The sequence below is a fragment of the Capricornis sumatraensis genome, chromosome 6 (assembly GCF_032405125.1).
Source record: "Capricornis sumatraensis isolate serow.1 chromosome 6, serow.2, whole genome shotgun sequence".
Classification (NCBI taxonomy): Eukaryota; Metazoa; Chordata; class Mammalia; order Artiodactyla; family Bovidae; genus Capricornis; species Capricornis sumatraensis.
The window spans coordinates 111,433,624-111,460,407 of record NC_091074.1 but is presented as its reverse complement, the minus strand read 5'-3'; the positions used below and the strand labels follow the sequence as shown (position 1 = coordinate 111,460,407).

Here is a 26,784-nt window from a genome sequence, read left to right as displayed (position 1 = left end):
TACTTAAAGTATTATTTTAAACCGGAGAATTTGCCTTTCTTACAGAAACAGTAAGCTTGGAAGTAAGCAATCACTCCTGAAGATTTTTGATGAGTGAAAATATTACTGTGAGTAAAATAAAAATATTTAATGAGTTTAAATATATCCTATTTTGCACATTTAAAAATAGTTGTATAGTTAACATTATGGTATAGTTTCCCCAAGTATTGGAAATGTGCAAGTTATAAAATCTTTGAATTTTGCAAGATAAATCTTTGTGAGGGGAAATGACACTTAACAATCTCTTTAATAAACAGTTTCTTATTTACCTTGTAAATCTCCTTTCAGTACAAACATGCTTAGAGAAGAGATTAATCTGATTGTCTTTTCACTAATTACAGAGATTAGGAAGTGGCTGCCTGAACTATTTTCCAAAGGATAGCTTTACAAAGCAGCAGCTCACCAAGTTTACAAAGTTTACAACTTTAGAAATACGGCAGCTCACCAAGAAGATCCCACTGGTTTGGGCGTAAGTAATTCTAAAGATTGTCTTTTCCTTAGATTGTCCCATGAATATGCTTCAGATAGAAGTATGGCTGTCAGAAGACACCAACTAAAGATCCAATCAGTTTTAAGCAGAGTCAATCCATTTATAGCATCAGTGACCTAGATCTGTGGGTGGCATCTGTCCTTAGTTTGGTGGCAGTGTTAAAAAATGGGTTAGGTTGGCGGATAGGAAGCCCTGCAATCACTTATCTAACTATAACAGTACAACACTGCAAGCTTTTTGAAAACTATCTTGGAATTTTTCCTGGGGGCATATTTGTGGTAACTGAAAAACTAGATTCCCCTCTTGCTGGGTGTCAAGCCAAAAAGACACAACCAAGCCAAAGAGCAGAAGAAAGGATTTAGAACTTGCAGCAAGTTGGGAGAACAGGGATATTTGCCCAAACTGTGTCTCTCGGAACAGCAAAACTGGAGAAGTTTTAAGATAAGAGTGCATGCATATATATGAAAGGGCTCGGGTGGTGTATGCATATTCATAAGGGGCTTGAGTAGAGGAGAGTTCAGCATAGATTTGGGACACAGGTTGTCAGAGTCACAGCTTTAGTTGATTAAGTCACCAAGGTCAGCAGAGGTCAGCATCATCATTTCTTAAGTACCAGATAGTCTTGTGGTTCGGAGAAGGCAATGGCACCGCACTCCAGTACTCTTGCCTGGAAAATCCCATGGATGGAGGAGCCTGGTGGGCTACAGTCCATGGGGTCTCACAGAGTTGGACACAACTGAAGAGACTTAGCAGCAGCAGCAGCAGTCTTGTGATTGAGTGTTTGAAGGTGTTTGGATCCTGCACTGTAGCTCAAGAATGTGCCTCTTGCTATCCTGTGCCTTCGAAAGAGAACCGGGAGTCCTTTTTTAAAAACTTTAAACGTTATCTAGTATTTCAGCTCTGCTGGGTCTTTGTTGCTGCACGGGCTTTCTCTGCTTGGGGTGTGTGGGCTTCTCATTGCAGTAGCTTCTCTTGTTGCAGAGTACAGGCTCTACTGGGCTTCAGTAGTCACGGCTCCCAGGCTCTAAGGCACAGGCTCAGTAGTTGCGATGCACAGGTTTAGTTGCTCCGTGGCATGTGGGATCTTCCTGCACCAAGGATCAAACCTGTGTTCCCTGCATTGGCAGGGGAATTCTTTACACCTGAGCCACCAGGGAAGCCACAGAACTGGGAATGTTTACAATTGATTTATCATCTCCCTGGAGAAGGAAATGGCAACTCACTCCAGTATTCTTGCCTGGAAAATCCAATGGATGGAGGAGTCTGGGAGGCTACAGTCCATGGGGTCACAAAGAGTCGAACACCACTGAGCGACTTCACTTGATGTGGTCAAGAGCAAGCCTCTGGCCAGGCTTAGATCACAAAATGTCTAGGCCTATAATGGTTCTCTTATGTCAAAGAAGTTCCATCTGGTTCTCTTCCTCTGGGAACCCTCTGGTCTATCTGGCAGCACTTGTGCTTGTCACAGAGAACCCTACAGTGTCTGAATTAGAGGAGCCCTTCAGTTCAGTTCAGGTGCTCAGTTGTGTCTGAGTCTTTGCAACCCCATGAGCCTCAGCACGCCAGGCCTCCCTGTCCATCACCAACTCCCGGAGTTCACCCAAACTCATGTCCATTGAGTCGGTGATGCCATCCAACCATCTCATCCTCTGTCATCCCCTTCTCCTCCTGCCCTCAATCTTTCCCAGCATCAGGGTCTTTTCCAGTGAGTCAGCTCTTCACATCAGTTGGCCAAAGGATTGGAGTTTCAGCTTTAGCATCAGTCCTTCCAAAGAACACCCAGGACTGATCTCCTTTATTATTTTTTTTTCTTTTTTTTTTTTTCCCTGATTGCCTTTAGAATGGACTGGTTGCATCTCCTTGCAGTCCAAGGGACTCTCAAGAGTCTTCACCAACACCACAGTTCAAAAGCATCAATTCTGCTGCACTCAGCATTTTTTATAGTCCAGCTCTCACATCCAGAGGCCTTAGGTTTGCTATTTCACAACACATGTGTTTGTCATATCATGCAAGCTGCTTGAAGTACAGAGAAGGATATGAGAGTCCCTCTTCTTATGGCGCATACAGTCTGCTAGTAATCTTGGAGTCTGGTGTCCGTGTTTATACATTAGAGGGGAGGCTGAGGCACAGTGTGGAGGATCGAGGAGCTCCATGACACATGACACACGTGAGATGAGGCAGGCCTGGTGCCAGAGCCCAGAGCTCTTGATGCCGCTCGTCGTGTTCTTTCCACTGCATTTGCTTCTGTTCCTTGTCAACTTAGAGAATATTCACCACCTAAAAGTTGAGAGTTAGGTTTTATTCGGTAGGAGTTTTTAGGACTTCATGCTCGGGAGGCGACATCTCAAGTAATCCCAAGAAATCTATTCCAAGGAGGCGAGGGGGTGAGCTCGGATATGTAGGAGTTTTGCAATAAAGGGCAGGTAGTCTGAACATCAAAAACTTACTGTTAATTAAAGAAAACCACACACACAGACAACAACAGAAAAGGAAACCAGATGCATCAAGTTAGGGAATTTAGCACTTTTCTATGTATGGGAAGATGCGAGAGTCTGGGCTCACTGAAATCATTCCTTTGATCTGCAGATTCTTTTCATATCCTGAATCTCCTCAGGACTCACCAGCTCACCATAGTGTGTGGCTGCAACTCCTGATGACTGTGACACCCTTTGTTTACTGATATGGCAGGAAATAGTCCATTTCTCACTGGTTACCTGTTCTTTTCAGGAGGTCAATTCTGGCAGCTTTCAAATGTAGGCTGAAATTCTTCTGGAAAACCGTGGTGGGTTTTTGCTGTTTTTTTTTTAAGTGTTTTGTTTTTTTGTTTTCATCTATTTTGTTGAAGTATAGTTGATTTACAATGTTGTGTTTATTTCTGCTATACAGTAAAGTGATTGTTATACATATATATATACACACACGTTCTTTTTCATTCTGGTTTATCACAGAATGTCGACTATAGTTCGCTGTGCGATACAGCAGGACCTTGGTGTTCATCCATTCTGTATGTCATCGTTTGCATCTGCTAGTCCCAAACTCCCAGTCCCTCCCTCCCCCTCGCCCCCTTGGCAGCCACAAGTCTGTTCTCTGTGTCTGTCAGTCTATTTCTGTTTTGCAGGTAGGTTCATTTCTGCCATATTCTGGATTCCATGTATGATGATGACATATGGGATCACTTCCTCTTTCTGGCTCACTTCCCTAAGTGTGATCATCTCTGCTTGCAGTCACACTGCTGCGGGCAGCATCACTTCATTCTTCTTTATGGCTGAGTAATGTTCCGTGTATATATATGTACTACATCACCCTGATGCATTCATATGTCAGTGGGCATTTAGGTTGTTTTAATGTCTTGGCTGTTATAAATAAATAGTGCTGCCATGAACACTGGGGTAACTTATATTTGGAAATTAAGGTTTTCTCCATATGTATCCCCAGGAATGGAATTGCAGGATCACACGGCAACTCTATTTTTAGTTTTTTGAGGGACCTCCATAGAGTGGAAAACTGTGGGTTTTTTTAAAGGTAATGATATGGGACTTCCCTGGTGGTCCAATGGTTAAGACTCCAAGCTTCCGTTACAGGGAGCCTGGGTTTGATCCCTGGTCCGGGAACTAAGATTCTGCATGAAGAGTACTTGGTGAGTTTTAGCTGCTATTTCTTGTTATAGACTATTCTTCCTAGAACTAGATAGGCTCATCGTTCCCATAAGAAACTCCTCCTAGAATTTCTTTAAGCAGAGCCCTGGAAGAGATGGCGACTGGGTACTCCCACCTCTACCCTCTGCCATCTCAGGGGACAGCTGATTGAGTAGCAGACGAACATTACCCAGAGAAGCTGAGATTACGTCCTAGTCATGTACCTTCAGTCCCATCAGACGTCCACAGTGGCCACATATTCTGATCTTGACATTAAAACTGAGATTAAAAAAAAAAAATTTACATATTAACTCTTTTAAAAATAATAAGCCTTATGGCATGTAAACATAATTTTATGAAAAATAAATATACTTTTGAAAACACACAAAAATGTTTGATTGGAAGAGAACAGTATTGTTTTACATTTTTGCAAATCTCTTTACTGTTTGGCTTAAACAGAAGACTGTTGGATTCTCATGTCTGCTTCTGCATTCAATCTATTGCAGGATGTTGTTTGCATTGTAGCATAAGAAGAAAGTCAGGACTCACATAGAGACATAGGTGGGAAGAGGATTTCACAGACTCCCTGCCGGGGTCTCAGGAACCCCCAGCAGTCCTGAGATCACACTTTGAGACCTGCTGGTCAGGTCATTACCTGTGTCGCTATCTGCCACATCTCATTCTTATTACAGAATAACCTCATGACCCTGGAAAGTATTTAATAGCAGTCCCACAAGCTAGGAAGGTTATAGCCTTTAGAATAACTAAAGCTCTTTTATAAGAAGCTTACTGGTATAGATTGGTTTTGGTTTTTTCTTTTTTGGCCTTGCCTCAAAACTTATGGGATCTCAGTTTCCAACCAGGGATTGAACTCAGGCCACGGCAGTGAAAGCTCTGAATCCTAACCAGTGGACCACCAGGGAATTCCCAGTACTTCATTCCTTTTAATGGCTGAATAATATTCCTTTGCATGCATAAACCACATTTTGTTTATTCATCCATTGGTGGACACTTGGGTTGTTGTTAGCTTTTGGCTATTGTGAACAGTGCTGCTCTGAACATACATGTATAAATTTTGGATTGAACACCTGTTTTCAATTCTTTGGACTATATACCCAGGAGTAGAATTGTTGGATCACATAGTGATTCAATATTTGACTTACTGGGGAGCATCTTAATATTTTTAAAATCAATTTTGTTTTTGTTTATCTGCAAATGCTGTATGGAGGGATGGTGCCTTCCCAGGGCCGTAAGAGTGAGGCAGGGTAAGGAGGAAAGCCAAATGCCTCATGTTAGTCTTTAAAAAAGGTTTTAGCATAACCATACTACCTGCTGTTCTTGTGCCTCACAGAGTTAACAGTGTGTATTCTTCTTTTTACCAAACAGGGAACACAGCTTCTGGCAGCCACAAGGGATGCTGCTGCTCAGGTGCCATCTGAAACGAGCTCTTCCCCAGAAGGTCTTGTGCAGGCTCTGTGCAGTGATGGGGAAACTGCAGAGCAAATTCAAACACAGCACTTACAAATACAGGTATAGCAGTCTGCCCTCGGGTGGGATCCCCAGTTTGTGCCCCATGACAGTTCTTTCCTATAGAAGGAGAAGGCCCGGAGCCATCGTTGATGCCCTCCCTGAACAGTCAGTTTGGTCTTCTTTGGGAATCATCTCTAGACCAAGCAAAGACTGGATTTCTTCCTTTATCAGACCCCAGTCATCCACTCATTCTGAGCATTTACAGAGTTAATAATGCCATCTGGTGACCTCAGTGTGTCTCCTTTCTCTACTCCCTTTCTGTCTTTCTCCTCAGCTTGGCCTTATGGTCCACACTCTCTTCCCCTTGCTCCACTGTGCACCCTATACCGTGGGGCTCCTCATTTTCCATCCTCTCTTTAGCAGGCCTGATGGATTTATCGAAGAGAGGATTCAAACTAAAGCCTTTCAAGAGTATAGCCCAGCTCACATGGATACCGTCTCTGTTGTTGCTGCTCTGAACTCAGACCTCTGTGTCTCCGGAGGAAAAGATAAGGTGGGGTTTCCAGTGCTTCCCAGGGAACCAGCTTATTGCAGAGAAGGGCAGATGTTTGGAAAGGAAGTGCTGGCTTTTCATTTCTGGCAGCAGGGTTGAATAGTGTAAAAATATGCACTTTAGAGTTAAAAAGACTGGGTTTAAATTCCTACTCCGCCGCTTCCTGTTACTTTGGGCGTCTTTTCATTTTCTTGAGCTTCAGGCTCCTTATCTATTAAATGCGGGTAGTAATGCCAACCACCGGAGAAGGCAATGGCACCCCACTCCAGTACTCTTGCCTGGAAAGTCCCATGGACAGAGGAGCCTGGTAGGCTGCAGGCCATGGTGTCCCTAAGAGCTGGACACTACTGAAGCGACTTAGCAGCAGCAGCAGCAATGCCAACCACCCAGGATAGTTGTGAGGATTAAATGGGAATACCCTCAGCACTCTGCAAGACCACCCACATGCTTTTTATAAATGACAAGTATTACTCCAGCTTGTCCATTTTTACACCTGCATGCACATAGGAGTTATTTATCAGCAAAAGGAAAGTTCTAGTCTCTTTTAGGCCTCTCTTTGCCAAAATAATCTATCACTACTTCGAGACTGCTCCCATTTTCAGCGTAAATCTGGTTGCTTTATCTCCCTCCTATTTGGATCTGTCGTAGCACTCAGACTTAGGCTCTTGCTAGCAGAAATGCTGATTCTTTGATAACAAATAATGCCACTAATTTTCAATAGCCATTTAGAATCTTCAAATTCCATTTTCATAATGTATTTCACTGATTCTAAGATATGTATGTTTCTACATTTTAACACCTCTGAAATCAGGATGCATCGTTTATTTGGCAGTATTTTGTTTTAACATCTAGACATAAAATTATATTTCTGTGATCCTCGCCTATGAGGGGTAGATGTTCAAGGATTAGCCTCTCTGTTTTGCAGGTTATGAACCTGGGATTTAACTAGGTCATAGTACTGAACTACAGAGACTGGGCCAGAGAATGCTTCTGAATCCTGTTTAGGGGGAGAAATACAACAAAATACTAAAATATATTCCTGGAAAAAGGACGGGAAGAAAATTCTCATAATGATTCTCTCTGGCAGATGGGATTATGGATGAGATTTTTTGAAATTAAAAAAAAAAAGTATGGGGACTTCCCTGGTGGTCCAGTGGCTAAGACTCTATGCTCATAATGCAGGGGGCCCGGGTTCGAGCCCTGGTCCGGGAACTAGATCCCACATGCTGCAACTAAAGATCCTGTGTGCTGCAGTGAAGATAGAAGATCCCACATGCCTCAACTAAGACCTGTGACAGCCAAATAAATAAATATATTTAAAAAATATGATCTCTTTCACAACAGTGTAAATATACTTTTATTTTTTTTTGGCCATGCCACATGGCATGTGAGATCTTAGTTTCCCAGTTCAGTTCAATCTAATCACTCAGTCTGTCTGACTGTTTGCAGCCCCATGGACTGCAGCACGCCAGGCCTCCCTGTCCATCACCAACTCCCAGAGTTTATTCAAACTCATGTCCATTGGGTCGGTGATGCCATCCAACCATCTCATCCTCTGTTGTCCCCTTTTCCCACCTTCAATCTTTCCCAGCATCAGGGTCTTTTCAAATGACTTAGCTCTTTGCATCAGGTGGCCAAAGTATTGGAGTTTCAGCTTCAGCATGAGTACTTCCAATGAATATTCAGGACTGATTTCCTTTAGGATGGACTGGTTGGATCTCCTTGCAGTCCAAGGGACTCTCCAACACCACAGTTCAAAAGCATCAGTTCTTCGGTGCTCAGCTTTCTTTATAGTCCAACTCTCACATCCATACATGACTACTGGAAAAACCATAGCTTTGACGAGATGGACCTTTGTTGGCAAAGTAATGTCTCTGCTTTGTAATATGCTATCTAGGTTGGTCATAACTTTTCTTCCAAGGAGCAAGTGTCTTTGAATTTCATGGCTGCAGTCACCATCTGCAGTGATTTTGGAGCCCCCCAAAATAGTCTGTCACTGTTTCCCCATCTATTTCCCATGAAGTGATGGGACCAGATGCCATCATCTTAGTTTTCTGAATGTTGAATTTTAAGCCAACTTTTTCACTCACCTCTTTCACTTTCTTTAAGAGGCTCTTCAGTTCCTCTTTGCTTTCTGCCATAAGGATGGTGTCATCTGCCTATCTGAGGTTATTGATGTTTCTCCTGGCAGTCTTGATTCTAGCTTGTGCTTCATCCAGTCCAGCATTTTTCATGATGTACTCTGCATATAAGTTAAAAAAGCAGGGTGACAATATACAACCTTGACATACTCCTTTCCCTATTTGGAACCAGTCTGTTGTTCATGTTCAGTTCTAACTATTGCTTCTTGACCTGCATACAGATTTCTCAGGAGGCAGGTCAGGTGGTCTGGTATTCCCATTTCTTTAAGAATTTTCCACAGTTTGTTGTGATCCACACAGTCAAAGACTTTGGCATAGTCCATAAAGCATAAGTAGATGTTTTTCTGGAACTCTCTTGATTTTTCAGTGATCCAGCAGATGTTGGCAATTTGATCCCTGGTTCCTCTGCCTTTTCTAAATACAGCTTGAATATCTGGAAGTTCACAGTTCACATATTGTTGAAGCCTGGCTTGGAGAATTTTGAGCATTCCTTTGCTAGCATATGAGATGAGTACAACTGTGTGGTAATTTGCGCATTCTTTGGCATTGCCTTTCTTTGGGATTGGAATGAAACCTGACCTTTTGTAGTCCTGTGGCCACTGCTGAGTTTTCCAAATTTGCTGGCATATTGAGTGCAGCACTTTCACAGCATCATCTTTTAGGATTTGAAATAGCCAGGGATCAAACCTATGTCCCTTGCACTGGAAGTGCAGAATCTTAACCCCTGGACCACCAGGGAAGTCCCTAAATATACTTTTAACTCTACTAAATTGTACACCTAAAAATGATTAAAATTTTTAAGTAGGGAAAAAAAATCTAATCCCATGTAGATTTTCCTTCAGCATCTACACCCAGAACCTCAACCTAAACCAGGTGTCCCTGGGGAGTGTTGTCCCAAACCCATCATTAAGGCCCAGACGCTTCAGCGGAGTGGCCCAGTTCTGGAAGAGACAGAGAGCTCAAACTTGGGGAGCATGAGGAGCAACACTACAAAATAAAACCTTGGTAGAAAGGGAGAAATTAGGTAGAGAACAAGATAAAGGCTTGTTGTTTCAGCTAAACAAAAAAAATCAATTAAACTAAAATATTCTAATGACTCTCTGCAGACAGTTGTGGCCTATAACTGGAGAATTGGAAATGTGGTGAAAAGATTCAAAGGACATGAGCGTGAAATCACCAAGGTAATTGTCATATGATTAGCATCACGAGGAAATTTGGAATTGAATAAAGGAATGCCTGTAGCTCTATGTAGTGAGAGTGGTTGAATATTTCAGTGTTAAGGAAAAATGCAGAGGTTTCACTTGATGTCACCGTGTGAAGCCCCACTCACACCAGAGCAAACCATTCACTCAGCTATAGTTACACGTATAGTAGACACAGTTTTTGTTTCATCGTTAAGCCCTTCATAGCTTCCCAGGTAGCGCTGACCCACCTGCCAGTGCAGGACATGTAAGAGACATGGGTTTGATCCCTTGGTTGGGAAGATCCCCTGGAGGAGGGCATGGCAACCCACTCCAGTATTCTTGCCTGGAGAATCCCATAGACAGAGGAGCCTGGTGGGCTATGGTCCATAGCGTTGCAAAGAGTTGGATACGACTGAATCGGCTTAGCACGTAGCACAGCACAGGTAGTAAATAGAGGAGAGCTGAGATTAACTCCCCATGCCCTGTCCTAACTCACCAGGGTCATGTATCGAAGCCTCACTAAGTGTTTACTCTAGGTAAGAAAATGACGAACTCTCCATACGGAGGAAACTACTAGTCTAGTTGGGGAAATTTTTTAGAAGCCAGAAACAGAGCATGACAGAGTAGACTGAGATGCCAGCAAAAATGATAGAGAATGTCAAATTATGTAACACCCCTCTCTAAAGTCCACCTACATGAACTGAAACTTGAGAAGCAAACTCCATCCTAATGAGGCTGACTATCAGTGACAGTCACGTAGGACAGAGTCTGTTTACCTGCCAGATACAGTGCACTTTGAGCCAGACTGAGAGTGAACACCAGGCTCTAGCACGTTCATCTCCAGGCTTGTTCCATTTTTAACGTCCAAACAAGCATACTAGAGCTGTCTTTTTTTTTTTTTTTTTTTTTTGAGCAGATAGCGTGTATTTACAAATCAAGCCAGTTCTTCAGCGCCTCTCGCGATAAGATGGTCATGATGTGGGACTTGCAGAGCTCCTCACAGCCAAGACAGCAGTTCTCTGGCCACACCATGGTGGTCACTGGACTGACCGTGAGTCCAGGTGAGGTCAAGCCAACGTCTTCCCAACACCAGCACTGTGGTACTTTTCTGAAAAGCCCTGTCCCGAGTCCGTCTCATGGACCATCTTGTCATTGTTCCCTAAGATTCATCACAACTGTGTACTGGCTCCCGTGACAACACCCTGCTCTTGTGGGATGTGGGCACTGGACAGTGTGCAGAGAGAGCGTCAGTCTCCAGGAACCTGGTACGAACTCAAACTTGGTCCAGAGCAGGGCAACAGAAGGGAGCCTGGGGTGAGGAAGAGCATAGGAGAGAGACGTGGAGACCGCATGACCAGGCCTTAGAGTCTTGGGTCCTAATTACTGCTCGCCCCTAACTAAGGTCTTCTGCTCCAGAGAACAACTCTGCTAGTTTATATTGAAGTTTTAAATGGTGTCCTCACTTATGCCTTCAAAACATAGTTATTCCATATCTTCTGTGGACCAGGCACTGTGCTAGACGCAGCGTTAGTGGCCCAGAGCTTGGTTCCTGGCCTCCAGAAGCTCACAGTTTATGCTGATCATGTGTTCAGTATATGTAACATTATGCAGAGAAATAAGCATCACCTTTTGCTATTTGTATAGTTTGATTTGCTTATGAAGACCAGTGTTTTCCGGTAGCAGACTGATGTCAACCCCACTGCCTATGACTAACCTCGTACCTGGGTTTAAAGCATGGATACATCACTTTTTAGCTGTATTAACCCAAGAAAGTTACTAGAAGTCTTGGTGTCTTCATTTATAGAATGGGGAGAGTTATATCACCTGACATGGCAATGTCCTTTAGTGGTTGTCAGACATTAGTCACGTGGTCTTTTCGAGTTTTGAAGACAGCTGCCGATGGCAGGATGTGCTTGCCCCGTGCCCTCCGTATTTGTGCAGGTTGCTGGAAGAAGTGAAAACCGTGTTACCTCCGGTTGTTTTGAAAACTGTTTCACGCCTGTCCAGCAGGGGGCTCCAGGGATAAAGGGAAACAGGGACACTGAGCCCGCTTCCTGAACCCGAGGAGGCCTCAAGTTAGGGTTTCATTGGTCCCACTTGAAAGCAGAGGCCGCTCTCCTTAGCTGCCGCTCGGCCAGCAGTGTTTGGGTTTCAGACACTCTGAGAGTCCTGCATGCATTTCGGGGCTCACGCCCGGTCCAGGTGCTTCCATTGCTGCTGATAACCTGGGAGCTGCAGGTTGAGCATGACCGGTGGGCCTCTGGACCACATAAAATCCCTCTTAAGTCAGATGTGCTAGGCTCAGCATCCTTGAGAAGTGATGACAGAGATGCTATTTAGTGACATTTACAGAAATTACAGCAGGGGAATGGCATAGTGTGGAGACGTTTTGAAACTTTTGCTTTTTCTAGGTCACTCACTTGTGCTGGGTCCCCGGAGAACCGTACATACTCCAGACCTCCGAGGATAAAAGCATCAGGTGGGCTTACTGAGCAGCAGTGAAGGTGTTTCTGGTGAAGGTCTGTGGCCCCCGTGCTTACCTGACTCTGTTCCTGCTCTGCTCCTCCGCGCCGCTGCGCCTTCCCCAGGGCCTTCCCCTCCTCTGCACTTTGCCAGTGCTGGTGTCTCTCTGACCTGGCCCCACGGATCACCTGGATAGAGGTGGAATGGCAGGAGGCCAGCTTGTTCTGGCTGGTTTGTAGAAGCAGCTGATTCTGCCAGCCCTGACTGTGGGAACATATTCAGATTAACCTCAGGGTCAGTCGCTTGCTTGTCCCACCCCTTCAAGTGGCCCTTACTGGGCTCCAGGTGTTCTCAATCACCTATCCCTCAGAATCACCATCAGGGAAGTCAAATGAAGTAAATCCTCCTTAGATTAGAAAGCATGACCAGAAATATTGGATCTCAAGAGATTCTTCTTAGAAAATGGTAGGAAGAAGATAAAGAAGTAAAATTGAGACAAGAGGTAAAACAAAACGGTCCCCAGTTAACCCCATGGGTCAGTTGGCCAAGGTCTATAAATCTTCTGTGTCTGATTCTGGAATGATGCCTGCTTCTCTCCATCATGATATGTATCTTTGAAAATTTTTGTTAAATCACAGGCACAGAAATATTCTCTCTTGTCTGTTGAAAGTAGTACCCCAAAGGACCAAATTAACAAATTAACCTGAACAGTTAAGATGCTTGGTCTAAATTCCCATTAATTAGATCTCAAAATAGAAAGGACTCAGATGGCATTCAGTTTGGTTATTTCCTGACAGCTTTACCATCTCTGAGATTGATCTGGTTCATGTTGCTGTTTTTAGGTAAATCACAGCGTTCTGTTCTGACTTGCCAAAGCCTGCAAAGAGCCAAGACTTCGGTGTTCACAGGCAGTTACAGGTGCATTTCAGCACATTTACTGCAAACTCATTCGCTGTCGTAATTTCTTTCAGACTGTGGGACAGTCGGGGGCTGCAGGTAGCTCATACATTTCCCACCCAGCAGCACATCCAGACGTACTGCGAGGTCAGTGAGGATGGGCACAAGTGTGTCTCCTGCAGCAGCGGCTTTGAAGGGGAAGGCTGTGAAGCCACGGTGAGAGACTGTGGGGTCCAGGTATCGGGGTGCTGACGAGAAACGACTTCCTCTCGCCTCCTGCCTGTCCTGAGCTATACAGGCAGGCTCTACTAAAGTCTCAGGCCTATTCCAAGTGCATACTATACACGATCCTTGGCATTCTGGATGCTTCTTTCAAGAAAACTCCATTGCCTAAGCTCTCTGCATCAGTCATAGAGAAGAGAAATGTGATGGGAGTCAAGATAGGAAGGCGTTAGACACAGAACCACCTGCTAATGTTCCTGATCCCAGTAGAATTTAGAAAGGGGATGAACTGTTTGAAGAATCAAGTGTGTTCCCATTGCACATGTGGTCACAGTAAAGGAATTCAAGTTCTTTGGGAAGTTTGGGGCTCTAGTGTTGGTCAAGGGCCCACCACATCCTGAACCCCTATACCTTTCCTTGCAGTTAATTTCAGGATAGATTGCCTTGGCTCCTCCAGAGTACCTTGGGTTTCTCACAGTAAAATATTAGTTAAAAGATTTATCTAGTATCCAAACAGGACAACTACAACTCCCATTTTATTGGGCATTTATTATGTGCAGGGCACAGGGCTGAGCACATCATGTGCATTATCTCATTAAATCTTTAAAACAATCTCGCGAGTTCAGTACTATTATAGTTCCCATTTTACAGATGGGGAAATAGAGGCATGGCAAGTTGAAATCTCTTGTACAAGACCACACTTCTCATAAGTGGTAGGTTGAAGTGTTGAATCCCAGGCTTCTGATGTAGCATTTCTTCTCCAAGCTAAGCATTTGCATTTCCAGCTCCTACAATTATTCCTTGGACAGTGACTCAGTGTCCAGAGATTTCATTATTTTTTGGACACAATTCCATGTGCTCTTGTCTGTGAACATTATTCTCTTAAGTGTAGTCTGATTAGTATCAGCAGGAGTGGGCTGGCAGAACTGTCGTCTCCCTTGTTATAGAATCTAGTCTTCCTATACCAAGAGTCAGTGTCTTGGTATTAAATCAGAAGGTCTCCACCTGTATACACTTATGAGAAGGTGTTCCTAACTGTGGGGTCTCCATGGGACCCACAGATGCCAGGAGGCTGGTATAAGGCCACTCTTGAGCTGTCGTAGAAAATAGGTCACCCCCTTCTGTTCCACTGTGCTGCCATGATGATAATGAAGAAGGCAACAATCCCCGGTTAAACCATCTTTAACCTGGCTTCTTTGACACATAGTCACTGATTGACTGGATGCATGGATGGGAGGGATGAAGATAAGGGTGTCTGTGTGAGGAGGTAGGTTGAGGGAGTAGGTGCATCATGAGAGGCTGAGGAGAGGATACTAGAGAATGAAGCATGTCTGAAGCTCAGAAATATGTATGCAAGCCAGCCCCTGTCATTACTTTGCAGCTGTGGGACCTGAGGCAGACACGGAGCAGAATCTGTGAGTACAGGGGGCACTTCCAGACCGTTGCGTCCTGTATCTTTCTACCCAGAGCTTTAGCCTCGATGCCTGCAATTGCTACCTCATCACATGACTGCAAGGTGAAGATCTGGAATCAAGACACTGGAGGTAAGGAGCCTGCTTCTCAGTTCAGTTCAGTTCAGTCACTCAGTCATGTCTGACTCTTTGCACCCCCATGAATCGCAGCATGCCAGGCCTCCTTGTCCATCACTAATTCCTGGAGTTCAGTCAAATTCATGTCCATCGAGTCGGTGATGCCATCCAGCCATCTTATCCTCTGTTGTCCCCTTCTCCTCCTGCCCCCAATCCCTCCCAGCATCAGAGTCTTTTCCAATGAGTCAACTCTTCACATGAGGTGGCCAAAGTATTGGAGTTTCCGCTTTAGCATCAGTCCTTCCAATGGACACCCAGGACTGATCTCCTTTAGAATGGACTGGTTGGATCCCCTTGCAGTCCAAGGGATTCTCAAAAGTCTTCTTCAACACCACAGTTCAAAAGCATCAATTCTTCAGTGCTCAGCTTTCTTCACAGTCCAACTCTCACATCCATACATGACCACAGGAAAAACCATAGCCTTGACTAGACGGACCTTTGTTGGCAAAGTAATGTCTCTGCTTTTGAATATGCTATCATATTGGTTGGTCATAACTTTCCTTCCAAGGAGTAAGCATCTTTTAATTTCATGGCTGCAGTCACCATCTGAAGTGATTTTGGAGCCCAAAAAAAGAAAGTCTGACACTGTTTCTACTGTTTCCCCATCTATTTGCCATGAAGTGATGGGACTGGATGCCATGATCTTCGTTTTCTGAATGTTGAGCTTTAAGCCAACTTTTTCGCTCTCCTCTTTCACTTTCATCAAGAGGCTTTTTAGTTCCTCTTCACTTTCTGTCATAAGGGTGGGGTCATCTGCATATCTGAGGTTATTGATATTTCTCCTGGCAATCTTGATTCTAGCTTGTGCTTCTTCCAGCCCAGCGTTTCTCATGATGTACTCTGCATAGAAGTTAAATAAGCAGGGTGACAATATACAGCCTTGATGTACTCCTTTTCCTATTTGGAACCAGTCTGTTGTTCCATGTCCAGTTCTAACTGTTGCTTCCTGACCTGCATATAGGTTTCTCAAAAGACAAGTCAGGTGGTCTGGTATTCCCATCTCTTTCAGAATTTTCCAGTTTGTTGTGATCCACACAGTCAAAGGCTTTGGCACAGTCAATAGAGCAGAAATAGATAGTTTTTCTGGAACTCTCTTGCTTTTTCGATGATCCAGCAGATGTTGGCAATTTGATCTCTGGTTCCTCTGCCTTTTCTAAAACCAGCTTGAACATCTGGAAGTTCACGGTTCACATATTGCTGAAGCCTGGGTTGGAGAATTTTGAGCATTACTTTACTAGCATGTGAGATGAGTGTAATTGTGCAGTAGTTGGAGCATTCTTTGGCATTGCCTTTCTTTGGGATTGGAATGAAAACTGACCTTTTCCAGTCCTGTGGCCACTGCTGAGTTTTCCAAATTTGCTGGCATATGGAGTGCAGCACTTTCACAGCATCATCTTTCAGGATTTGAAATAGCTCAACTGGAATTCCATCACCTCCACTAGCTTTGTTTGTAGTGATGCTTTCTAAGGCCCACTTGACTTCACATTCCAGGATGTCTGGCTCTAGGTGAGTGATCACACCATCATGATTATCTGGGTCATGAAGATTTTTGTACAGTTCTTCTGTGTATTCTTGCCACCTCTTCTTAATATCTTCTGCTTCTGTTAGGTCCAGACCATTTCTGTCCTTTATCGAGCCCATCTTTGCATGAAATGTTCCCTCGGTATCTCTAATTTTCTTGAAGAGATCTCTAGTCTTTCCCATTCTGTCCTTTTCCTCTATTTCTTTGCATTGATTGCTGAGGAAGACTTTCTTATCTCTCCTTGATATTCTTTGGAACTCTGCATTCAGATGCTTATATCTTTCCTTTTCTCCTTTGCTTTTCACTTCTCTTCTTTTCACAGCTATTTGTAAGGCCTCCTCAGACAGCCATTTTGCTTTTTTGCATTTCTTTTCCATGGGGATGGTCTTGATCCCTATCTCCTGTACAATGTCACGAACCTCAGTCCATAGTTCATCAGGCACTCTATCTATCAGATCTAGTCCCTTAAATCTATTTCTCACTTCCACTGTATAATCATAAGGGATTTGATTTAGGTCATACCTGAATGGTCTAGCGGTTTTCCCTACTTTCTTCAATTTGTCTGAATTCGGTAATAAGGAGTTCATGATCTGAGCCACAGTCAGCTCCTGGTCTTGTTTTTACTGACTGTATAGAGCCTCTCCATCTTTGGCTGCAAAAAATATAAGCAATCTGATTTCGGTGTTGACCATCTGGTGATGTCCATGTGTAGAGTCTTCTCTTGTGTTGTTGGAAGAGGGTGTTTGCTATGACCAGTGCATTTTCTTGGCAAAACTCTATTAGTCTTTGCCCTGCTTCATTCTGTATTCCAAGGCCAAATTTGCCTGTTACCTCAGGTGTTTCTTGACTTCCTACTTTTGCATTCCAGTCCCCTATAATGAAAAGGACATCTTTTTTGGGTGTTAGTTCTAAAAGGTCTTGTAGGTCTTCATAGAACCATTCAACTTCAGCTTCTTCAGCGTTACTGGTTGGGGCATAGACTTGGATAACTGTGATATTGAATGGTTTGCCTTGGAGACGAACAGAGATCATTCTGTCGTTTTTGAGACTGCATCCAAGTACTGCATTTTGGACTTTTTTGTTGACCATGATGACTACTCCATTTCTTCTAAGAGATTCCTGCCCACAGTAGTAGATATAATGGTCATCTGAGTTAAAATCACCCATTCCAGTCCATTTTAGTTCACTGATTCCTAGAATGTTAGACGTTCACCCTTGCCATCTCCTGTTTGATCACTTCCAATTTGCCTTGATTCGTGGACCTGACATTCCAGGTTCCTATGCAATTTTGCTCTTTACAGCATCAGACCTTGCTTCTATCACCAGTCACATCCACTACTGGGTGTTGTTTTTGCTTTGGCTCCATCCCTTCATTCTTTCTGGAGTTATTTTTCCACTGATCTCCAGTAGCATATTGGGCATCTACCGACCTGGGGAGTTCCTCTTTCAGTATCCTATCATTTTGCCTTTTCATACTGTTCATAGGGTTCTCAAGGCAAGAATACTGAAGTGGTTTGCCATTTCCTTCTGCTTCTCAAAGATACATGAAGTCCTATAGGTTTCTTTAAAACTCTTTCTTCCATTGCTCAGCATGTACAGAGTCATCCGTGCTCTGCCACTGTCCACCACCATAGTGGTTAAGAGATGGCATCAAGAGACCAGAGTCCCTGTCCAGCTGGCTAGAAGCTGTCACCATGTAAGCCCTGGTACCATGTTGTACAGACACCTTCCTAAAAGCTCAAATATATTTGGTTCTTTCATTCTTTCTACCTGAAGTTCCTCATCATGTTTTAAGTTGTGATGCTCAAAATGTCTGGAAAAGAGAACAAGAATTGCCACTTTAAGATTCATTTTCAAGGGCTAAAATGAGAGCCTCAGTTTGGTGGGGGTGAGGTGTGGGGTAAGGATAGCCTCAGAAAGACTCTGGCCTCTCTTGACTCTGCAGCTGAGGTTTGGGATTGTAGTAGGGTCACGCAAAGCACCAGAGAAAGACACGCTTTAGGGAGCCAGCTCGCCAGTTTCCTCGATGTGCTGCTGTGCCGGAGCCAGCTTCTCCTCGCTGACGGTTAAATATTCAGGAATATTTAATATGGTCATGGCAGGAGTATTTAACCTCACAGAAATTGGCAAATGCTATGAATGAAGGTTTTTTTTTTCTTTCCAAAAAGCCAGTCTACCAGCACCCCACTGCCTCCATACTGTTCTGTCCTAGACACTGGCTTCTGGCAGACACAGGGCTAGCGTTCATTTAGAGACCCTCAAGCCGAATCCCTTCGACGACAGTCATCTCCCAGAAGCTCAGCTCCTAATAGGGGAGGATAGGGTTGCCCTCCTCAGATGTGTGGGGTCACGTCTAGCGGCTTCCACAGTGAGTGCAGTCAGGTACCCTGACCTGGGCGTGTGGGAGGAGGAGCTGTTCCAGATTCAGGGATCGAAACCCGAGACCAGGGAGGACCGGGTGTGAAAGCGCCGCTCGGCCCGCCAGGCGTGCATGTGTGCTCTTAGAAGAGCAGCCTGCAAGACGCTGACGGCGGGGAGTGGGTCAGCAGTCCCAGACTGCCCTGCAGGTGCCCCATCGTCCTTTGTCCTGAAAAGACAAAGCGAGACCCCGGGGTGCCACAGCTGAAGATTGGCATCCTTACCTTTTGCTCTGCGCTTTGTTCTCTGGGCAAGCGCCTGAGGGCAGCATTTTAACATGGCCTTGCAGTGAGGCCCTCGTTGTCCAGTGTACTTCCAGGTGGAATACGTCCTGTGCTGACAACTTGGGTTGACTTCCCCAGTGAACGCTCCTCTGAGGCACTGGGTGCTTCTCTTACCTGGGTTAGATGCGTATACATAGCACGTGCTTTATTTCTCTAGGTTTCTTACAAAGACGCCGCCTTTCATGATATGGCACCCTTGGTCTAACGTGCCGGTTCCCTCTTCCTCCCCAGCCTGCCTTTTCACCTTGTCTCTGGATGGATCAGGACCTTTGACTTCCCTGGCAGTGGCCGACACCATCTCCTTATTGTGTGTGAGTTTCAGCAGAGGAATTCACTTACTCAGGGTGGACCGCAGCCAAGGGCTGGAACTGCGGGAAGTGGCGGCATTCTGAGGCCAAGAGACCTTCACTGGACAAGAGCAAACTGTGGCCCCTTCTTTCTCAGTGTGACTTTGTGTTTTTTCATGTTCTCTTGAGGGGAGGGTGATCTGGAGCTGATGTTCTTTGCTTAGGTTCCCTTGGAAGATACGTCAGTGTTAGAAGTCAATTTAAGTCAAAATCAGGTGCAGAGATTAGAAATACGGACTCAGATCTGGCTCTCAATTGAAATTAAATCCAAGTACAATTTTTAGTGAGCTTTGGGGACTACTCTTTAAGAAAAGTGAGTATATGAGCCTCTCGATGGCCCACACTCCTATCTGTGGAGTGTTTCTCCCAAGGCCGTCTTACCTTCCAAGATGGACTGCATTATGTTCATAGAATGTGTATCTCTCTTAAAAAAAAAAAGGTTTATAGCTCAGAATGATTGTGGGTATAAGAGTGATAGGCCTCTGTCTGTGAGAGTCAGAACACAGGCCTGAGTCTACTGAACTGACCTTTTCCATGTCTCCACGAAAGAAAAAAGTGTAGCGGAGAGAGAAACTATTGTGGTTGCCTCACAGTTATCTAGATGGGAAAGGTTAGCGCAGCTCCATGGAAGAAATGGATTGCAGACATGAAATTAAGCTCTAATCACAGCCCCTTCCCAGCGTAAAGAATCCAAGTTAGGGCCAGGAAGCAAAAGCCGCCTGGGCCAGCGCTGCATGAGCAGGAAGCCTGCGATGGCGGGCAAAGAGGGTGACAGCCACCCTGCCCTCCTGGCATCGGACGGATCATCAGACCCATTCCATGGACACAGGAATGGAGAGGTTAAGGCTAAGAACTTCGTTTGTGTATTTTAATATCTTTACTTAGTTTTATATAACCCTTCCTGGGAGATGGCCAGAGCGAGGCAAAGGGAGTGCCTGCCAGGACAGTGGAACATGGAGAAAGAAGTAGGAAGACAGACCCAACCGTGCCAGCCACTGAGCCCCCGCGGTGAGGAGGAGCGGGGTGCTCCCGTCTGTCTGGGTGGTCCCCAGGAAATCGGTCCCGAGCCTGGTGCTCACAAGCCTGCTTTCCTCCAGGGAAAGTAGACTCACTCCTGCCTCCGGCAGGCCCACACATAAGGCAGCTGAGGCCTGGCAAGTCCCTTTCTGATGAGTCCCAAAGAGTCCTCTCTGGCCCCTGCCTGTCCCTGATACCAGTGGCTGACAGCCGTCTTCCATGTCCCCCTCTTGCTCCTCTTTGGGGCCAGCTCCCCCATGCTGTCTCCAGCCACCGGAGAGGAGCATCTTTAAGCTGATGGAAAGCATCAGACCCAGGTTGGACTCTCCATGTCCCCATTCAGCTGAATGATCTTGAGAAAGTTAAAAAACCTCAGTTTCCTCACTGAGAAGATGGAGCTCATAACTCTACCTTCCTCACAGGGATGTTCTGAGAATTGGACCATGTTAAATGCCAAGCAAGCTGCTGGATGCTCACAGTTGGCAGCCCCAGCTCCCCAGTGCCCTCTCTGCCCAGACTAGATGCTGTCCTTGCCATGGGACACATCCACCACTCCACCCATGCTCCTTAGGTTGTGGTTTCTAACCCTTCAGTCATTATCCAGCTTCCCTGTGATCCCTTAAGGTACAGATCTTTGAGCCCTAGAAGGACATGGTGAGAGAGGAAGAGGCCTCACTGAGCACCAGCAGGTGGCTGAACACACATATTCCCACTGTGGTTCTGCTAGTCCCCTGTCACAGATGAGCACACTGAGGCCTGGGGACGTGCAGTCCTCTGCCCGAGGTTACACACGTGGGGAGAAAGGGGAGGAGCCCTTTGCCTCACCCCTTAGCCGCTGCATGATGTCACAAAGTCCACTTTAGAAATTCTTAGACCGTGACACTGTTTGTATCTTTTCTAGACCAGTTATCCACTTTTGGGCTCCAAGGAGATCCTCCTGACAAGGGGCCTGGGAGTAGTAGACAGGTGTCTCAGGTAAAGTCCTAGCAAGTCTTAAACTAATAGTGCTACAACCGAGCCTTTTTTTTCTAGGAAGAAGAAAGAGAATCTAAGGGAGTGGGTTGGGAGGGGGTCCCAGGGAAGATGAATTAGAGGGAATGTATGTGAGAAAATTCGGAGAAGGCAATGGCACCCCACTCCAGTACTCTTGCCTGGAAAATCCCATGGATGGAGGAGCTTGGTGGGCTGCAGTCCATGGGGTCGCTAAGAGTCGGACACGACTGAGCAACTTCACTTTCACTTTTCACTTTCATGCATTGGAGAAGGAAATGGCAACCCACTCCAGTGTTCTTGCCTGGAGAATCCCAGGGACGGGGGAGCCTGGTGGGCTGCTGTCTCTGGGGTCGCACAGAGTCGGACACGACTGAAGCGACTTAGCAGCAGCAGTAGCAGCATGTGAGAAAATTAAAGGACTCTGACAAGCCCAGTTCTGTTACCAATTAAATCGTTTCCCTACACTCTACACCTGCTTGATGTAGAAATTCCTTACCTGTGCATTTTAAGTAGAAAATAGATTCATAAATGCACATGTTTTTATAGGATTTTTCAGTCTTTCATGCCCTAATGCGTTCATTTGTTCATCGAACATCTCATTTTAGAGGCTGTTCCTCTAAAATCACATAAGGGAACCTTCCAAAGACAGTTGACTTTTTTTTTTTCTTTTTTGGCCGTACCACACACATGGCATTCAGGATCTTAGTTCCCTCACCAGGGATCAAACCCATGTCCCCTGCATTTGAACTGTGGAGTCTTAACCACTGGACTGCCAGAAAAGTCCAGCTTTTTTCTATGAAAGTATTTAAGCCCTTGGAATCTGGCTAATTATATTGCAATTAAAAAAATCATATATAAGTTGAAAATATTTATATATTAATATTTAAGGAAACTGCATAGTGATTATTTATGACCTTCTTTTTAAAATATTATTTGTTTTTTTTTTAGTGGCTTAAACTATCTTATGAGGACCTTTATTTTTTCTAAAAGGTTAAAAATAACCTGGAAAAGGGTGTTTTCTTTAAAATAGCAGCATTTCTACCTGCAAGTATTGTGATGCAGTGAACATCATTGGTATCCTCACAGTATCAAACAAGTCTTGATTATCACTGACTTCCTGAACAATGATTATTAAAGAAGGTTCCTGAAGAATTCTGGGTTTACAGTCACCGAAACAGAAATAATATCTGATCTTTCAGAACAGCAGCAGAAATGTGCCTTCAGAAGTCTGTTTTCAACATTGGTATTGAGAGAGATTGTTTTCAGTGTATAAGGACCTTCGTTTTGATACAGGAATTGCAAGTATAGAACTCAAGAATCGGGGAGTATAGCACTCCCCTTCCCTTCTCGCCTTCAATCTTTCCCAGCATCAGGGCCTTTTCGAATGAGTCAGTTCTTCGCGTCAGATGGCCAAAGTACTGCAGTTTCAGCTTCAGCATCAGTCCTTCCAATAAATACTCAGGAATTATTTCCTTTAGGATGGACTGGTTGGATCTCCTTGCTGTCCAAGAGACTCTCAAGAATCTTCTCCAACACCACAGTCCAAAAGCATCAATTCTTCTGTACTCAGCTTTCTTTATAGTCCAACTCTCAAATCCATACATGACTACTGGAAAAACCATAGCTTTGACTAGATGGACCTTTGTTGGCAAAGTAATGTCTCTGCTTTTTAATATACTGTCTAGATGGTCATAACTTCTTCCAAGGAGCAAGCATCTTTTAATTTCATGGCTGCAGTCACCATCTGCAGTGATTTTGGAGCCCAAAAAAAGAAAGTCTGTCACTGTTTCTACTGTTTCCCCATCTATTTGCCATGAAGTGATGGGACCAGATGCCATGATCTTAGTTTTCTCAATGTTCTCGAGTTTTAAGCCAACTTTTTCACTCTCCTCTTTCACTTTCATCAAGAGGCTCTTTAATTCTTTGCTTTCTTCCCTAGGTGTGATGTCATCTGTATATCAGAGGTTATTGATATTTCTCCCGGCAATCTTGATTCCAGCTTGTGCTTCTTCCAGCCCAGCGTTTCTCATGATGTACTCTGCATAGAAGTTAAAGAAGCAAGATGACAATATACAGCCTTGACATACTCCTTTCACTATTTGGAACTAGTCTGTTGTTCCATGTCCAGTTCTAACTGTTGCTTCCTGACCTGCATATAGGTTTCTCAAAAGACAAGTCAGGTGGTCTGGTATTCCCATCTCTTTCAGAATTTTCCAGTTTGTTGTGATCCACACAGTCAAAGGCTTTGGCACAGTCAGTAAAGAAGAAATAGATGTTTTTTTCTGGACCTCTCTTGCTTTTTTCATGATCCAGCAGATGTTGGCAATTTGATCTCTGGTTCCTCTGCCTTTTCTAAAACCAGCTTGAACATCTGGAAGTTCACGGTTCACGTATTGCTGAAGCCTGGGTTGGAGAATTTTGAGCATTACTTTACTAGTGTGTGAGATGAGTGCAATTGTGCAGTAGTTTGAGCATTCTTTGGCATTGCCTTCCTTTGGGATTGGAATGAAAACTGACCTTTTCCAGTCCTGTGGCCACTGCTGAGTTTCCAAATTTGCTGGCATATGGAGTGCAGCACTTTCACAGCATCATCTTTTAGGATTTGAAATAACTGGAATTCCATTACCTCCACTTGACTTTGCATTGCAGGATGTCTGACTCTAGTCCAGTGATCACTCCATCATGGTTATCTGAGTCATGAAGATCTTTTTTGTACAGTTCTTCTGTGTATTCATGCCACCTCTTCTTAATATCTTCTGCTTCTGTTAGGTCCATACTATTTCTATCCTTTATTCTGCCCATCTTTGCATGAAAAGTTCCCTTGGTATCTCTAATCTTCTTGAAGAGATCTCTAGTCTTTCCCATTCTATTGTTTTCCTCTATTTCTTTGCACTGACCATTGCGGAAGGCTTTCTTGTCTCTCCTTGATATTCTTTGGAACTCTTCATTAAAATGGGTATATCTTTCCTTTTCTCCTTTGCCTTTCTTTTCTCTTCTTTTCATAGCTATTTGTAAGGCCTCCTCAGACAACCATTTTACCTTTATCATTTCTTTTCCTTGGGGATGGTCTTGCTCCCTGCCTCCTGTACAGTGTCACAAACCTCCGTCCGTAGTTCTTCAGGCACTCTGTCCATCTGATCTAATCCCTTGAATCTATTTGTCACTTCTACTGTATAATCAAAAGGGATTTGATTTAGGTCATACTTGAATAATCTACTGGTTTTCCCTACCTTCTTCAATTTAAGTCTGAATTTGGCAATACTATTCTGAATTTGGCAATAATGGTAATCTATTATCATTATCAGTGGTAGTCTATTGATGGAGTCTGTTTTTTCAACGCCTTGAATCGGTGATGGCCTTTGACTTGACTGACCGACGGAATGCAGAGGAACAAATGCTACGCAAGTCTGAGGTTCAGCCTTAGAGCTTGCAGCTTCACTTTTACCCTCTTGGAACGTTGCTCTGAGGCCTCCACACCAGAGAGGTGACTGAGGCCCTGTGGAAAAGAACCCAGAACCACCACACAGGTGAACAAGGTCTCCTTGGACCTTCTAGCCCTGCCAAACCCTCAGCCGAATGCAGCCACTGATGACATCAGAAGAGAAACTGGACTCAATCATGAAGAACAACCAGTTGTTTTAAGACGCCAAGTTTGGGAACAGTTTGTTACGTAGCAGTAGAGCTAAGAGAAACAGTCTGTGCTCTAATCTTGAGCCAAGTTTCTTTGTTTCAACATGTTTGTGAGATACATTCATATTGTTGGATAGTATTGTATTGTGTGACAATATTATAATTTATCCACTTAACTACTGATGGGCATATGGGAAGTTTCTAGTTTGGCATGCTTATAAATGGTGCTGCTATGAACATTCTATTAATAAGTCATGTGATGAAATCTGCCTGCATTTGTGTTCACTGTATAAGCAGGGGAGGCCTTTCTGAGCCATAGGGTATCTTACATGATCAGCTTTAGTAGATAAGCACCTCTTTTCCGAAAAGTTTGTCCCAGTTCACATTCCCACCAGCTGTAAGACATTTAGCAGAGTTTCAGTTCCATATCCTTGCTAACACTTTGTGCTTTTAAACTTTCCTTAAAACTCTCAGCTTTAAAGATGAATGCAGGGACTTACCTGGTGGTCCAGTGGCTAAGACTGCACTTCCAATGCAGGTTTGATTCCTGATGAGGGAACTAGATCCCACATGCCACAACTAAGACTCAAAATATAAATAAGCAAATGAGTGTGTAAATGAAGACCGCACTAGGGAGGTGTCAGCTCTGTGAGCCAACCTTAGAAGCTGGACCAACTGGTTTTGATTCCACCATTCTTCCTGACATGGCCAGTTAAGAGGCCAGAATTTAAAACAGAATCTTGTATGCTCTATACTTTACAAACCACTTTCACAACCATAATTTCATCCGAGTCTCCTAATAAAATAACCCTGGTATCAACTAGCACTACATATCTAGGTGCTGAACTCAGTCTATCCAGGAATATTCCTTTGGAAACCAGCCACCTTTATATGACTGATAACCTTGCTGACATTTAAAATGAGGCTGCATGGAACATTGTCCATGATTCGCCCTAAGTGAAAAACACAGGTGACAAAACAGCTCCATACGGCCTCATCCTATTTTGGTAAAAACATACCTGCATATATGTCTATACATTCATAGATGAGGGTCTGGAAGAAACAGACCAAAACTGTTAACAGTGTTATCTCTGAGCATTGAGCTTAAAGATGAATTTATTTTCTACTTTATGCCTGTATTTTTTTATAATGAGGATGAATTAGTTTCATTTTTAAAGTTTAATTATTTTTGAAATCAATAACATTTATATAGTCATAATCAAGAGTACAAGAGGTTACACAGCAGTCTCCTTCTCATCCACATCTGCCTTCCATCTGGCTCCCTCAAGAGGTAACCAGTGTTCCAGCCTCTGCAGAACCCTTTCAGAGACGTTTCATGCATACACTCCAAGCAAACACCTAAATTTAATTCTTCTGTCACTTTTATGATAAAAAAAGGCTATTTTCATTTTGAAGAAAACATTGTAGAATGTGTCATGATGTGGAAAGATAAGTACAAAGACTACAAAACTGCATAGAGTAAGACATTTTACAATGGTGGTGGTTTAGTTGCTAAGTCGTGTCTGACTCTTGTGACCCATGAACTGTAGCCTGCCAGGCTCCTCTGTCCATGGGTTTCTCCAGGCAAGAATACTGGAGTGGGTTGCCACTTCTCCAGGATCTTCCTGACCCAGGAATCAAACCTTGGTCTTCTGCATTGCAGGCAGGTTCTTTACCAACTGAGCTACAAGGTAAGCACCTATTTTATAATAATTTATGAAAAAAATTGTATATTTAAAATACTAAAAGGCTATATACCCAAATATCTTGGTGGTCACTTCTGTGTGTAGGATTTTGGGATGTGGCCTGGGTTTAGGGTGTTGACTCCAGTACCACAATGCCTGATTCGGATCCCAGTCAGCCTCCTCTTAGCCTCACAGACCTGGGGCC

General features: G+C 44.1%; 1 protein-coding gene across 2 annotated transcripts; it reads left to right on the top strand.

Annotated features, from left to right (window-relative positions):
- The first annotated feature begins 405 nt into the window (after positions 1-405).
- Positions 406-24,897, top strand: WDR31 (WD repeat domain 31). 2 transcript variants are annotated; one of them, XM_068974301.1, is made up of 10 exons: positions 406-508; positions 5,551-5,694; positions 6,055-6,187; positions 9,435-9,509; positions 10,429-10,573; positions 10,677-10,777; positions 11,924-11,991; positions 12,947-13,088; positions 14,476-14,638; positions 24,570-24,897. In XM_068974301.1, the coding sequence occupies exons 2-10, from the start codon at positions 5,579-5,581 to the stop codon at positions 24,581-24,583; spliced, it is 957 nt and encodes a 318-aa protein (XP_068830402.1). In that variant the 5' UTR covers positions 406-508; positions 5,551-5,578; the 3' UTR covers positions 24,584-24,897. The 2 variants fall into 2 exon arrangements, with proteins under 2 accessions (XP_068830402.1, XP_068830401.1); XM_068974300.1 differs by lacking the exon at positions 24,570-24,897 and adding an exon at positions 19,139-19,299.
- The last annotated feature ends 1,887 nt before the right edge of the window (positions 24,898-26,784 follow it).

Bases quoted from the DNA above. Each gene is read 5' to 3' on its own strand.
- WDR31 (XM_068974300.1), top strand. From the start codon at position 5,579: ATGCTGCTGCTCAGGTGCCATCTGAAACGAGCTCTTCCCCAGAAGGTC. The intron at 9,510-10,428 runs GTAATTGTCATA...TTTTTTGAGCAG, and splicing joins ATGAGCGTGAAATCACCAAG to ATAGCGTGTATTTACAAATC. The intron at 10,778-11,923 runs GTACGAACTCAA...TGCTTTTTCTAG, and splicing joins CGTCAGTCTCCAGGAACCTG to GTCACTCACTTGTGCTGGGT.